The following is a 16,507-nucleotide window of genomic DNA, read 5'->3' on the forward strand; positions in this document are numbered from 1 at the left end:
TTGGCCAGGTCGCAGTTGCAAATGAGAACTTGTTCTCAACTAGCCTACCTGGTTAAATAAAGGTGAAATAAAAATAAAAGTCTGTATTACCCCAGGGTTTTCTACGTGTGAGTGTGAGTATGTGTGTGTGTGTGTGTGTGTGTGTTTGTGGGCGCTCACGTGCATGCATGTGTGCGCGCATTCTTGTGTCGGTGTGTGCGTGTGTGCGGCAGCTGTGCAGGATGACCTGCTGTGACATTACCGGCCCTCGTGGTGACTCTGTCATGCCGGCTCGAGTTGCGCAACGTGTCTGGAAGCAGCAATGTGCCAGAGAATGACATGGCAGACCCCTAACACACACACACACACACACACAGATCGATCTAAATCTCTTCCACACAGAAAGCACCCTCATTTCTCACCGATTGCTCACAGGATCACTAATAAACATATGACCTTTTAGGGACTTGTTTGAGTACTGTTACCCACTAGAAGAAGGCTCAACTGTTTCATGTCCATTTCAATCCATGCCCTCTCTCTCTCTGGAGCGGAAAACATCCTCAGCCAATTGCTCCTCTCTCAGGAAGAAGGACCGTCTTCCATTTGAATATGAATAAAAGTGCTATCCAACAGAGCTTGTTCTCTCGCGCAGTCCTCCTCCACAGAGCATACAGACAGACACGTCCGTTTAAAAACTCAGCGCAGCACGAGACTCCGCATTGAAGAAGAGATCCAATTAGGGCCATGGAAAACAATACACACTGTGGCCATTCACACTAAATCCATTCCATCCTAATACCGTTATCTTCTATGCATTCTGTGCTATGTGTGTGTGTGTGTGTGTGTGTGTGTGTGTGTGTGTGTGTGTGTGTGTGTGTGTGTGTGTGTGTGTGTGTGTGTGTGTGTGTGTGTGTGTGTGTGTGTGTGTGTGTGTGTTTCAGGACTCTTATTAATAGCTGAGGTATTGAAAAGCTTGACGAATAAGTGGCTTACAAAACTTTACTCCACTTTCTTCTACAAACATGCGTACACCTTGACACTTCCCTTAGCATGTTGACACACACATTAACATAGATGTTTATGTTCAAAACACACACACACACACACACACACACACACACACACACACACACACACACACACACACACACACACACACCTGTTACTCCTTCCAGACACACACACACACACACACACACACACACCTGTTACTCCTTCCAGACACACACACACACATACACACACACACACCTGTTACTCCTTCCAGACACACACACACACACATACACACACACACACACCTGTTACTCCTTCCAGACACACACACACACACACACACACACACACACACACACACACACACACACACACACACACACACACACACACACACACACACACACACACACACACACACACACACACACACACACACAGTCCTCACTATGGTTAAAATGAGCATGTGAGAAGGAAGGGTTGGGAAAAGAGGGGGAGGGAAGATTCCCTGTGCACTGACTGGATATGACACCGAATGACGCTTTAACGACCCAGCCCCCAGTGAGTGTGCATGTGTGCCTGCTTGCCCGCCTACATGTAGTGCTGGGAATTGCCAGGGACCTCACGATACGATATTATCACAATCCTTAGGTGCCGATATGACACGTATTGCGATTCTATCATGTATTCATCGATACCGCGATTTTATTGCGATTTGATGTTTCACACCCAGATAACATGAACACCATTGGCCGACGTATCAAATACCGTGGGGAATATGTCATTTGGAGAGCGTTTGCACGTCGGGGAAGATGTCGACGAGACATCAGAATAGGAATGTTGATGTCCGGCCAACGTACAAACGCATCTGCGGGACATCTTGGCCATGAGCAAACGTTACGCGTGTGTGAGTGCATGTGGTTGCGTGTGTGTGTGTGTGGTTGCATGTGTGTGTGTGTGTGTGTGCGTGCGTGCGTGCGTGCGTGCGTGCGTGCGTGCGTGCGTGCGTGTGCGCGCGCAGCTGCAGGAGCAATAAGATTACTCCTATATGTTTTCATTGCTTACTGACGCCTTGGGGCAGCCGTCCCAGACACATAGTGCAGTCAATAAAGCCTAACCCTAGTAGCCCTAGACAGAGGAACAGAGAAACAGGGACGCAGAGAGATGGAGGAAGAAAGAGAGGCATTGTGTCAAACACAGTCCAGGTGCAAACAGTGTATTTCCACATAATTCCCAACGACAGTTGAATGAAAGTCATGTGTCTCCATGAAAAGCTTAAAGAAACTGTTGCAAAAAAATTATGCAGTGACCCCTGCTTGTACGTCGCATATAATCGACCCGAGGTTGAAACTAAAGCAGGGGCGAAGGAGATCTGAAAAGTTATCTGGTACGCTGAGCTGTCACTCCATCAGACGCTGCCACCTGTCACTCAGCTAAACTGTCAATCGTGCCGCTTTCAAAACGAAGATGGCTGAGAAACATCAAATAAAGATGTCACGTCATGTAGTTTGAGGAGAAGAGATGAGGTGGGCAAAAACCATGACTGTAAGCGAATGGGACGGCTCAGCATTTCACCGACTTTATCAGCAGCCTGCAGATCGGTCTGTTCAGCATGTTCAGAGGCTCAGATGGTGTGTGTGTGTGTGTGTGTGTGTGTGTGTGTGTGTGTGTGTGTGCGCACTCCCTCACGTGTAGTGTTTGACAACATTGTTACAAACTGAGTTTCAACAGACACATTACGCGCGAGGGAGTACATACACAGACAGAGACACAGACACAGACAGAGACACACACAGAGACACCGACAGAGACACAGACAGAGAGCAGATTTTACTGTGGGAAAAAAGCAATTTGATGAATAAGCCCATATGTGATTCTGCACTTGCTGTAATCCAAGCAAACAGAACAGTAGCTTCTGCACAGCTATGCCTCTCTGACAGGAAACGGACGGTAAATCATTGGGAAGCCTCCCAGCGGACTCTGCAAAGTCCATATAAGGCCGGAGGAATCTCTGTAAAGCATCTATTATCATCCCTCCTGCCTGGTCATAGCTGGAAGCGTCTAGCCATGACCGGCCAGGACGTATTTTTGCCAAATTAAAGTCCAAAGTAAATTTTTGGGGGCATTTTAGCTAACCTTAACTCTTTTCCTAACCTTAACCTAATTCTCCTAACCTGATACGTTAATTATCCTAAGGTTCTGCATAAGTTCTCCTAACCTGCTACGAAAAGTCAAATCTGACGTTCATTTGACAAAAGCTGGATCCCGTCTAGCCATGACCCTCCTGGCCTTGAAGTGACCTCTCACCTGAGCTATGTGTCAGTGTTGATCTATCCCAGGCTGCTGCCACCGGCCCTAAGAATGCTGACATAACAGGAATACAGAAACACACAGAGGCCGGGAAAAGACCCGGAATAACCCGCCGTCTTTCCCTCAGCATGGTTCTGACGCCTCTCAGAGTTAAGTCCGACGGAACAAAGGACTCTCTCTCTCCCACTCATACTTTATCCATCTCTCTCCCCCGCTCTCTCTCTCCCCCCCTCTCTTTCTCTAACACACACTCCCTCGCTCTCCTTTTTCACTCTCACACTCTGAGCCCGCTGCATTTCTGCTGCAACGATTTCACAGACATACTGTACAGAAAATTTCCATTACCGAGATTTTCCTTTTCAATTTTTGCTCCAAAAAACTGCCAGCTTAAGCTCTTTGAAAGGGAACATTTTGGTAGCCACTCAATTAAGGAAAACGTCCTCATAATGTCACACATTTTACACAGCAGACAGCACACACGCACTTTGATATTCTAACTAGGCACAATTGTTCATGACTTCCTTTAGCATTCACATATAATTTGTGCCTGGTTGACCTCTGCGTCAGTTCAGTGTGTATGTGATTCACAGAGCTACAGCCACACGGGCCACAGTAGGACAATGCTGCAGAGGGTGAGGGGCGATATACGAGTAGACACAAGCACTGAGGGTACTATAATCACAGGTATGGTGTCAGCAAAGCTATAGAAGACAGCACAGTAGGCTACAACACCTGATTCCAATGCACCTGTGTTGGAGTCAGTGAGGAGAGGGACAATGCTTACCTGTGAGACAGAACACAAGACAGACAGAGACACGTGTGATTAGCATGGTTCTCAAATGTATGTATTATTCCATTGCATTCCATTCTGCGGCAAGGTAAAAGCAAGTGGTATGCGAATAGCGAATAGCAATACTGCGTATGTATCGATTTCCATTTCAAGTGGTTACACAAACACACAAAAAAGGGTTGATTTAATGTAACACTTTTGAGTGTCCTTAATTCAGCCGGTCGACAGGAGACCGACATGCATGGAGAGTCTTTGAGAAAGAGAGAGAGAGAGAGAGACAGAGACAGAGAGAGAGAGACAGAGAGAGACACACAGAGAGAGGGACAGAGAGAGACACAGAGAGAGACACAGAGAGAGACACAGAAGTGATTCATGGAGATCTGACGTGTCACTGACCCTGATCCTTACAATCCCCATCACTTCAGCCTATCAGCCACAAGCAGCTCCTCGGGCCCACCACACACCCATCACTCATTAGCCTGTCCATTGGGGAAACCTGATCTGCCAGCTCATATATACACTGAACAATAATATAAACGCAACATGCAACAATTTCAACGCTTTTACTGAGTTACAGTTCATGTAAGGAAATCAGGCAATTTAGATAAACTCAGTAGGCCCTAACCCAGGGATCATCAACTAGATTCAGCTACGGGACAATTTATTTTGAGAAGATGGTCGGGGGGACGTAACATAATTAAAAATAATTTGTAGACTGCAAATTGACCGCAAGAAGCCAAAGAGATATAATATTTGACCAAAACACAATCATATCAAACCTTGCTTACATTTGAATATGATCACATCTCTCTATTATGCATGGAAAAACTTGGGAACAGATTTCCTAAATTAAAATCACTTGGAGCTGATTTCCTTGTGTTTTTACAGTTTTTTTATGTCCAACAATGAAAATAAAATATATATATTTATTTTTCTCAGAAAACTTGGGGGGCCGAATAAAATCAACCTGTTGGGGAACCCTGCTCTAATCTATGGATTTCACGTGACTGAGCAAGTGGGTGGCATTGGCTACGCCCCTGCCCAGTCATGTGAAATCCATAGATTAGGGCAGGAATCCCCAACTGACGGCCCGCGAGCTGAATTTGGCCCACGGGTGGTTTTATTTGGCCCCCCAAGTTTTCTGAGCAAAAAAAAGTAACTATAACTATAAAAGTAACTATAAACACACCAGGAAATCAGCTCCAAGTTATTTTAATTAGGGAAATCTGTGGTCTGTGGTTGTGAGGCCGGTTTTGTGCGTACAGAAAATGTCTGGGATCTTTTACTTCAGCTCATGAAACATGGGACCAACACTTTACATTTTGCGTTTATATTTTTCTTCATTATATACAGTATACGCACTCACTCACCACTTTAAAACAGACAAAGTCACTACAGTCGCACATTATATAGCTACGGTAGAATAGACACCACTGGTTTGAAATAGTTTGTTCATTCATAAAGCTGGGTGACTGACGCCTTCCCAAAGGATGTTACACAAGACCCCTAAATATAACTTAAGTCATCCCCTGACAGATTCCTGATTGATCGATGGAGATTCATCAAGTTCGGCTTGTCACGACTCACCACGGTCTTTTCTTGTGAGTGTACCCCTCAGTTTCTACAACCTGAAACCTTTTGTTTTTTCCCCTTTTTTAAGTAGCATGAGTAATGATTCCATCATTCCATAGCATAAGCACATTTATATCAAATCAAATGATTAACCACAGTCCATATATGTATGTGTTTAATACCCCAGAATAAAATGGTACAATCAAAGTCTACCCTCGAGCCAAAAATAACTATTTAATTGGCTGGCCGAACAAGGCTGAGGTTATATTTGGGGGCTATTTTAAGCCCCCGCGGGGCGTAGGAAGGCGCCGTGGAAGTTGGCGGTGGGAGAGAGCGTGGATGCCAACCGTAGTCCGCCCGTCCACCCGGCACGTCCATCCAGACTGGGGAAATCCCCCTCACCGGCGGCCCAGTGACGACCTGTCCACATCACCTGCCGTCACAAATTGCATTAGAGGGCGCTGGGAAGCCGGCCAGCTACAGTAGCCTTGCTAGCCTCCCTCACTCCCTTCGCCATGCTGGGACAATCAGACAGCACAAGTGAATGAAATAGGGAGAGCACAGGCTGACTAACTTCCAAGGAGGGATATGTTCTATACACAAACTCTGACGAATGTAAGACAGAAGCGTCATGTTGTCTCCCGAGCTGCAAATGAACCAACGAGAAATGTTTGACTAACTCCTACAGAGGGATATAGTATATATATATATATAAACACTTACAAACGTATTACAGTACTGTTATCCATGAATGTTGTCCGTCTTCCTGATATGACAGTGGATCAAAGAACACAGGCTGAGTGACTCCTAGAGAGGCACACATTCTATATACTGTACATACTGTGATGAATGTAAGACCCAAGTGTCATGTTGTCCATCTGGCGGTATGACAGAATGGGGGGGGGGGGGGATTTCAAATAGTTGTTTTACGTCTTCTACCGTAGATAAACTCTGACTAATGCAATGGAGGAGCATCAGTACAAAGCACCAGAGCAATGATTTAGCATTCTATTCAGATATATTTACCTCATCTCACATAATATGCATCACCAACTTTCTTCTCCCATTGAATATCATCATTTCGGAATCGTCGGCTGACAACTCCGCCCCAGACTTCGAGCGCAGTCATTCAAGTGTTCCATAATCCGACACTTCCATGGCAACCACTCCTCCTTCTAACAGTGAGGCGAGAAGCACGCTACGGCTCAAAGCGAATGGGGAATTCTCCGGTGAGTGGTGAGTGTGGACAATGAAGTAAAATCTCCCAGTGTAACTCCAATACTGTCACGCTATGCTGCTGTGGCTAAAGACGCCTAGCGGAAGAACAACCAGACATGTGAACGCCGAGCCACCTAGCAACGTTTACAGACTAAATACTTTCTATTATCGGACATCAGTCGGTACACTAGGTCCTACTATATGCCGAGAGATACACAGAGGAGAACAAGAACACGAGTTGAAGGCAAGGTTTTTTTTACAAGAAGTCTGATGAGTCGTGACCTTAGATTCACCTGTGCGTGATAGTGAGGAAACACCACCATGACACCACTGAAAAGAACACAGGTTCAGATTAAAACAATTAACTCAGGCAATCAAGAGACAGAGAATGAGACACACTGGGAGGGATGGCGAAAGACGGAGAAAGAAAGAGAGAGAGATACTGGGAGGGATGGCGAGAGACAGAGGAGGAAAGAGAGAGAGACAGAGATGCTGGGAGGGATGGCGAGAGACGGAGGAGGAAAGAGAGAGACACAGAGATGCTGGGAGGGATGGCGAGAGACAGAGAGTGGGGGTGATACAGAGAGAGACAAGAGACTGGGAGGAATGGAGAGAGAGAAAGAGACAGACAGAGATACAGGGACGGACAGAGAGCAAAAGAGAGAGAGGGGTCTGAGACAGAGAGAGACTGGGAGAGATGGAGAGAGACAGATGAGCAGCTCATTGCCTCCCTGACTCCTGTGCCTTAATAAGGAGAGCAGAGCAGGACAGTCTTGCCTGTTTTACGTTCCTTGCCTGTAGGACAGATACTGTGAATACAGAACACAGAGGAACGTCTCAAATATAAACACCTGCCTGGCTGCCACCGTTCTTGGCCATGCGTTCTATAACCCCCCCCCCCCACACACACACACACACACACACACACACACACACACACACACACACACACACACACACACACACACACACACACACACACACACACACACACACACAGTGAACTAAGCTTGAAATAAAACAAAACACACGTGTATGCATGCGCCCATACACACACACACACACACCCATATAGTTCACAAACAGAAACCCACAAACGTGCAGATCCACCCAGCAACAGCCAACTAGATTCAGCACCGGGGATCATTCTCCAGATTCTCTCGGAGCAACAAAAAAAACTGGGGCGATATTTATAGACGAGCTTTCTGTTTTCTGAAGGAAGGACCAGCTGGAAGGAATACTTCCTAGGGGAAAGCAGAATGGGGATACATAAAGGGGAGCGAAAATGTAGGGAGAAGGAGAGAGAAGGGACACCAGGATGAGCGAGATGGAGGGAGATAAAGCTTTGATATCCAGAACAGTAAAGGAATAAGGGAAGACATGCAGAGAGATGGGGATATGGAGAGAAGGAGTTATGGGTACCAATGCAGGTGTGAAATAGCAATGGAGGAGTTTCGGGGTGTGGATGAGGTTTTCTGTGGATGAGGATAGTGGATGAGGCCTGATCGTCAATGGATGCAGTATGATATGATTGAGGTCGTGCATAATCACATTCGCTTTTTTTCCCCCCATGGTGATATAAAATCACAGACTGGGCTGGGGTACTGTATAAAAGCCCTATGCAAACTACCGGGTAGACTCCCCTCACAGGTATGCCTTCACTTTTCAGACGTGTGGAAGCAGGGTGACCTTTTTAAACATAGACTGTGCATTGAATTCCAGCCTATATACCATACGAACATCATGAACCAAAAGGAGATATTGACACTACAACCAGTGGATGTGACAGACTACGAACGACAGAACCTTCTTTGACAGAAACATTAGCCAAGTGGCTCAAAAGAGACAATTAAAGAGAACATTTATATTAACTGTGGTAGATGACACATTATGTGATAATATGCTCAGTACATTTCATTGTAGAGAAACAACACCTATCCACGTCCCATAAACTGTAGCTGGGCAAAAGATAACACAATCAGATGAGCACTTACAGTACATGTAAGACTCTCTCGTCTCCAATTCATTAAGGTCAAAGGTTAGAATGGTAGACCTAGTTGGCTATGGCCACGTATCAAAGTAAAGCAGTGGAGTAAATCAACGGTGAACTTTGACAACCTCCACTGAGAGAGACCGGCAGAGTGACAGCAAACGTGATCCGATCAACACTTCACTCAGCACTCTGGAGGAGGCAGCGTGTGGCTGGCCGGCACACACACACACACACACACACACACACACACACACACACACACACACACACACACACACACACACACACACGTGTGTGGATGACGTGCAGAAAGACAGATGAAGGTACACAGGCTTATACAAACACGTGCTGTTAACACCCCTGTGCAGAGCTACCGATATCACACTCTCCCTCTCCCCCACACCTCCACACACACGCGCACTCAATCCTGTCATCACCGGCAGCAGCAGCAGTCACCCCTCTATGTGAGTGTGTGGGCCCTAGCTGACAGGTACCTTTGTACTTCTCCCTGACGTTCTCATACGCCTGGATGAAGTCCTGCTCCTCTGCATTGGGGGGCAGGCATGCGGGGTCGTACATGGCCATGGCCGGCGCTGTCTGTCAACGGGGCACGTCACCCTCTGCTCCTCTTTTTGTTGTTCTCCTCTTCCTTCTTCTCCTTTTGAGGTCAGTGGGCTCCCTCTCTCTCGTTCCCTGTTCGCGCGACAACCCCCTGCTGTCTGTCTGTCTTCTCTGTAGTTCTCTCAGTTGGTTATGAGCTCTCCACAGCTCTCAACTTCATTCCAGTGGTCAGCACCCGCCCCCCCCCCCCCTCGTAACAGAGAAATACTCAATATGAATGCCAGGCTCCTCCTCTTAAGCTCTTAAAGACACATGGCAGGGGAAGCACACAGAGAGTCAGAGAGAGAGAGAGACAGAGAGGGAGACAAAGAGAGAGACACAGAGAGAGACAGAGACAGAGAGAGAGACAGAGAGACAGAGAGAGAGACAGAGAGACAGAGAGAGAGAGCCTGGACCTGCTGGAGCAGTACTGCCAGACCTGGGCCCTGGCAGTAAACCCCAAAAAGACTAAAATAATGATTTTTCTCAGGGAATAAGACCAAAGTTCTCAATTGGTACAAAATATATAGAGTACTGTACACACTACAATTGCTTAGGTTTAAAAATGAGCTCAACTGGACACCTTAATGAGGCAGTGAATGAACTGAGAGAGAAAGCACGCAGGGTATTGGGTACACCGGCAGGACTTGTCAGACAGGCACACCATCAAACCATTACATAGTAGTAAAGCACCAGATGGGTTTAGCATGTACTTTCCTAACCAAACTCACACCCAGTAGCAACTCCTACACTATGAACAAACAAGCTGCTCCAGCATTTTTACAGCGGGCCCAATTCCCGACTTAGGGTTAAAAAAGGAAGAACAAATTCTCAAAATAAGATGCAAGACCCAAACACAAACAGTAAAAAACTAATATATATACTCTAATGTACAGTATATGCAATCCTAATCACAGAAACCAAATAAAAGCTCAATTGATTTATAAGAAACGAACCAAATAAAACAATTCTCATGATCAAGGATATTTTTCCCTCCCATCCCCAGATTATGCCAATGCACTATGCTGTTGCTGCTGAGCTGGCGTGTCCGGGACATTCACCAGGCAGTGGAAGTCAATGTTTTGATGCCGCTGCCTCTCAAGTGATGAATACGTTTAAAAACTAGTTACAATGCAGATATGCCCTTGTCATCCTCTGGGAACAAGCTCCTTCGAAAGCGAGCAACATTGAATATTCAGCAGCTCCTCCACTTGACAATCCAGGGATAATTATTATTTATTTTTTATGTCAAGACTTCATCCGTCAATTTAATGTCACACCTGATTTGGCGGCATCATTACGGCACCCATACAAGCCACATAAAAGTGTTGGTGAATCATCTGTAGCGGTGGGAAAGTAATAAAACAACTAACAATGCTGACGTTGTACTGAAAGCAGCCATCCAGCAGTATTTTTCCTTTATTTAACTAGGCAAGTCAGTTAAGAACAAATTAATATTTTGAAAGACGGCCTAGGAACAGTGGGTTAACTGCCTTGTTCAGGGGCAGAACGACAGATTTTTACCTCGTCAGCTCAGGGATTCGATCTCGTAACCTTTCGGTAACTAGTCCAACGCTCTAACCACTAGGCTACCCTGCCGCCCCTACACTCTAACCACTAGGCTACCTGCCGCCCCTACACTCTAACCACTAGGCTACCCTGCCGCCCCTACACTCTAACCACTAGGCCACCTGCCGCCCCTACACTCTAACCACTAGGCCACCTGCCGCCCCTACACTCTAACCACAAGGGTACCTGCCGCCCCTACACTCTAACCACTAGGCTACCCTGCCGCCCCAGAACCGCGAAAACAGTCATTTGACTGTTCATGATTTGTTTTATTATTATTACTCATGCCTCCCTCTGTCCTTGACGTTTCCTAAGTACTGTACGTCTATATAACACACTGCCGCTGTTAGAATCTTAATATCACAAACAGAACTGGAGTTATAACCAGTGTTCCGCTCCGTCTTCCAACAGTTGAAAGTGCCGTGCCCAGTTGATAATCACTCTGATAATTGCCTCGAAACTGAACCTAAACTATACTGAAACTAATTGCACACATGTAACAACAGAAGAAATAAATGAAGTAAAGCACGATGGGGAGAAAGGGGGAGAAAGGGGGAGTTGATGAACGAGGGGGTGCGAACCGTGCATAATTATGTAATCAGCCATTGTGAATGAAGAACAGGGCGGTCCGTTCTCTTGTATTGATCCACTCTAATTCTAATCTTAAAATGGTATGTACCCTACGTCAGTCCACCGATACAAAGCAGTCCTATCAGTCTACTCTGGCCTACGAGTGTTGCAGAATGTGGTGATGAGGCAAGGGGAGAAATGTCACTATGGCCAAGTTGCTTGCAAAGAAAACAAGTCGGGCCGGCACCATGAACAAAGCTCCCTCCCTCTGCGCAAAATAAGGCACCTATAAAGAGAAAACCGGAGACTATTACGCACTACAACCAAACAAAGGTATGTCAAAGTGTGTCAACGAGTGAAAGTTACAAACATTTTGTCAACTGTTAGGACAAGGGATAACAGCTAAATGAAATCCAACTAACTCCGTTGCGTGAAGACGCACACAAGCTGATATTAATTGGCTATTTTTGACTGCTGTCATATCGACACTTATATTCATTATAAATGTCATTATTGCTTTTGTGCTGAGTGTCACTATTTACCAAGGCCACTTGGCGCATATAATGATGTTTAGGCTACCGATGTTTTCATCAGTTGACCGTGCGTCCTGACCCTGCATCTCAGTGGTTGGGCTATTTTTAGTCTATTTTGTTATTAGAAAACGAAGCTGTTACCGTGTTTGTACACATTTCTGTTCCATAGTTGTAACAAACACTAATAAAATTGATTCAACACGTATGTTTTTTTTTTTGTACATATAGCCTACAGTAACATAAACGAATAGAAATTGGATTTTGATATAAAATATGGAATTAAAAAAGTATTCTAACGTTACCCACAGCCTTCATAAACACTACCAAATGATTATTTTTGCAATAGCATATATGAAATGTATTAATTACACTGTTAGAATGTTGCAGTCAGAATGACTGCTCATTAGCTTGAAGGGGGGGTACGTGGAGGACCATGGGTTCTAGTGTTAAACTCCTCCAAGTATTGTTATATTTCAGCGTCTTTAAACGTCAGATCCCCTCAGCAGCACACTGACAGGGAGTAGAGACAGTACCGTAGGAAAAATCTCCCCTCGTTGTTTCATTTCCGTCCTGGCCGTTCTATCAGCGAGTTGCTCATGACCAAGGCCAGTCCCTGACATCAGCCAGGGGGCTTTCCTGTGAGGAAACAGGATAAGTCCAAACGCCTCACTCGCCACTGGGAAAGGAGCCGTTGTTGCCGTTCCAGACAAACGCCCACACTTCGACAGGAAATGGAAACTGTTTCACTACTGGCACAGGATAGGACTAGGACTACACAGACCTGATGGTTCACCACATTTTCATCTAGCCTGGTCCCAGATCTGTTGATGCTGTCTTGCCAACTCCTATGAACGTTGTTGGTCATTACTTCCGGCGCCGAAAAGAGATGGCCGCCTCGCTTCGCGTTCCTTGGAAAATATGCAGTATTTTGTTTTTTTATGTGTTATTTCTTACATCGGTACCCCAGGTAATCTTAGGTTTCATTACATACAGTCGGGAGGAACTACTGAATATACGATTAACGTCAACTCATCATCGTTCCTACCAGGAATATGACTTTCCCGAAACGGATCCAGTGTTTTGCCTTCCACCCAATACAATGGATCTGATCCCAGCCGGCGACCCTGTGCGACGCCGTAAAAGGGGCAAACGAGGCGGTCTCGTGGTCAGGCTTCGGAGACGGGCACATCGCGCTCCACTCCCTAGCATACTACTCGCCAATGTCCAGTCTCTTGACAATAAGGTTGATGAAATCCGAGCACGGGTAGCATTCCAGAGAGACATCAGGGATTGCAACGTGCTCTGCTTCACGGAAACATGGCTAACTCAAGAGACGCTAACGGAGTCGGTGCAGCCAGCTGGTTTCTTCATGCATCGCGCCGACAGAAACAAACATCTTTCCGGTAAGAAGAGGGGCGGGGGGGTATGCCTTATGATTAACGAGACGTGGTGTGATCATCATAACAACACACAGGAACTCAAGTCATTCTGTTCACCTGATCTAGAACTCCTCACAATAAAATGTCGACCGCATTATCTACCAAGGGAATTCTCTTCAATCATAATCACAGCCGTATATATTCCCCCCCAAGCAGACACATCGATGGCCCTGAACGAACTTTATCTGACTCTTTGTAAACTGGAAACCACACACCCTGAGGCTGCATTCATCGTAGCTGGGGATTTTAACAAGGCTAATCTAAAAACAAAACTCCCTAAATTCTATCAGCATATCGATTGTGCTACCAGGGCTGGAAAAACCCTAGATCATTGTTATACTAATTTCCGCGACGCATATAAGGCCCTCCCCCGCCCCCCTTTCGGAAAAGCTGACCACGACTCCATTTTGTTGATTCCAGCCTACAAACAGAAACTAAAACAACAAGCTCCCGCGCTCAGGTCTGTTCAATGCTGGTCCGACCAATCTGAATCCACGCTTCAAGACTGCTTCGATCACGCGGATTGGAATATGTTCCGCATTGCGTCCAACAACAATATTGACGAATATGCTGATTCGGTGAGCGAGTTCATTAGGAAGTGCATTGACGATGTCGTACCCACAGCAACGATTAAAACATTCCCAAACCAGAAACCGTGGATTGACGGCAGCATTCGCGTGAAACTGAAAGCGCGAACCACTGCTTTTAACCAGGGCAAGGTGACCGGAAGCATGACCGAATACAAACAGTGTAGCTATTCTCTCCGCAAGGCAATCAAACAGGCTAAGTCCCAGTACAGAGACAAAATCGAGTCGCAATTCAACAGCTCAGACACAAGAGGTATGTGGCAGGGTCTACAGTCAATCACGGATTACAAAAAGAAAACCAGCCCCGTCGCGGACCAGGATGTCTTGCTCCCAGACAGGCTAAACAACTTTTTTGCCCGCTTTGAGGACAATACAGTGCCACTGACACGGCCCCCTACCAAAACCTGCGGGCTCTCCTTCACTGCAGCCGAGGTGAGTAAAACATTTAAACGTGTTAACCCTCGCAAGGCTGCAGGCCCAGACGGCATTCCCAGCCGCGTCCTCAGAGCATGCGCAGACCAGTTGGCTGGTGTGTTTACGGACATATTCAATCAATCCTTATCCCAGTCTGCTGTTCCCACATGCTTCAAGAGGGCCACCATTGTTCCTGTTCCCAAGAAAGCTAAGGTAACTGAGCTAAACGACTACCGCCCCGTAGCACTCACTTCCGTCATCATGAAGTGCTTTGAGAGACTAGTCAAGGACCATATCACCTCCACCCTACCGGACACCCTAGACCCACTCCAATTTGCTTACCGACCCAATAGGTCCACAGACGACGCAATCGCAACCACACTGCACACTGCCCTAACCCATCTGGACAAGAGGAATACCCATGTGAGAATGCTGTTCATCGATTACAGCTCAGCATTTAACACCATAGTACCCTCCAAACTCGTCATCAAGCTCGAGACCCTGGGTCTCGACCCCGCCCTGTGCAACTGGGTCCTGGACTTCCTGACGGGCCGCCCCCAGGTGGTGAGGGTAGGTAACAACATCTCCACCCCGCTGATCCTCAACACTGGGGCCCCACAAGGGTGCGTTCTGAGCCCTCTCCTGTACTCCCTGTTCACCCACGACTGCGTGGCCATGCACGCCTCCAACTCAATCATCAAGTTTGCGGATGACACTACAGTGGTAGGCTTGATTACCAACAACGACGAGACGGCCTACAGGGAGGAGGTGAGGGCCCTCGGAGTGTGGTGTCAGGAAAATAACCTCACACTCAACGTCAACAAAACAAAGGAGATGATTGTGGACTTCAGGAAACAGCAGAGGGAGCACCCCCCTATCCACATCGACGGGTCAGTAGTGGAGAAGGTGGAAAGTTTTAAGTTCCTCGGTGTACACATCACGGACAAACTGAATTGGTCCACCCACACAGACAGCGTTGTGAAGAAGGCGCAGCAGCGCCTCTTCAACCTCAGGAGGCTGAAGAAATTCGGCTTGTCACCAAAAGCACTCACAAACTTCTACAGATGCACAATCGAGAGCATCCTGTCGGGCTGTATCACCGCCTGGTACGGCAACTGCTCCGCCCACAACCGTAAGGCTCTCCAGAGGGTAGTGAGGTCTGCAGAACGCATCACCGGGGGCAAACTACCTGCCCTCCAGGACACCTACACCCCCCGATGTCACAGGAAGGCCATAAAGATCATCAAGGACAACAACCACCCAAGCCACTGCCTGTTCACCCCGCTATCATCCAGAAGGCGAGGTCAGTACAGGTGCATCAAAGCAGGGACCGAGAGACTGAAAAACAGCTTCTATCTCAAGGCCATCAGACTGTTAAACAGCCACCACTAACATTTAGCGGCCGCTGCCAACATACTGACTCAACTCCAGCCACTTTAAAAATGGGAATTGATGGAAATTATGTAAAAATGTACCACTAGCCACTTTAAACAATGCCACTTAATATAATGTTTACATACCCTACATTACCCATCTCATATGTATATACTGTACTCTATATCATCTACTGCATCTTGCCATCTTTATGTAATACATGTACCACTAGCCACTTTAAACTATGCCACTTTATGTTTACATACCCTACAGTACTCATCTCATATGTATATACCGTACTCTATACCATCTACTGCATCTTGCCATGCCGTTCTGTACCACCACTCATTCATATATCTTTATGTACATATTCTTTATCCCTTTACACTTGTGTGTGTGTATAAGGTAGTAGTTGTGGAATTGTTAGGTTAGATTACTTGTTAGTTATTACTGCATTGTCGGAACTAGAAGCACAAGCATTTCGCTACACTCGCATTAACATCTGCTAACCATGTGTATGTGACTAATAAAATTTGATTTGATTTGATTTGAAATCTGAGTAT

General features: G+C 46.4%; 1 protein-coding gene across 8 annotated transcripts in view; it reads right to left on the reverse strand.

Moving 5' to 3' along the window:
• Window positions 1–16,507, reverse strand: part of plecb (plectin b) — a 188,968-nt gene that overhangs the window by 152,794 nt on the left and 19,667 nt on the right. For 2 of the 8 annotated variants that reach the window (XM_071383202.1, XM_071383201.1), the window contains exon 1: window positions 9,353–9,590. The exons of the other annotated variants lie outside the window; for them this stretch is intronic. In XM_071383202.1, the coding sequence (XP_071239303.1) occupies window positions 9,353–9,443 (91 nt within the window). In that variant the 5' untranslated portion in view covers window positions 9,444–9,590. Of the gene's footprint in view, window positions 1–9,352; window positions 9,591–16,507 lie in introns of those variants that run through there. 8 annotated transcript variants of the gene reach the window in all.

Source organism: Salvelinus alpinus, chromosome 35 (assembly GCF_045679555.1).
Source record: "Salvelinus alpinus chromosome 35, SLU_Salpinus.1, whole genome shotgun sequence".
Lineage (NCBI taxonomy): Eukaryota > Metazoa > Chordata > Actinopteri > Salmoniformes > Salmonidae > Salvelinus > Salvelinus alpinus.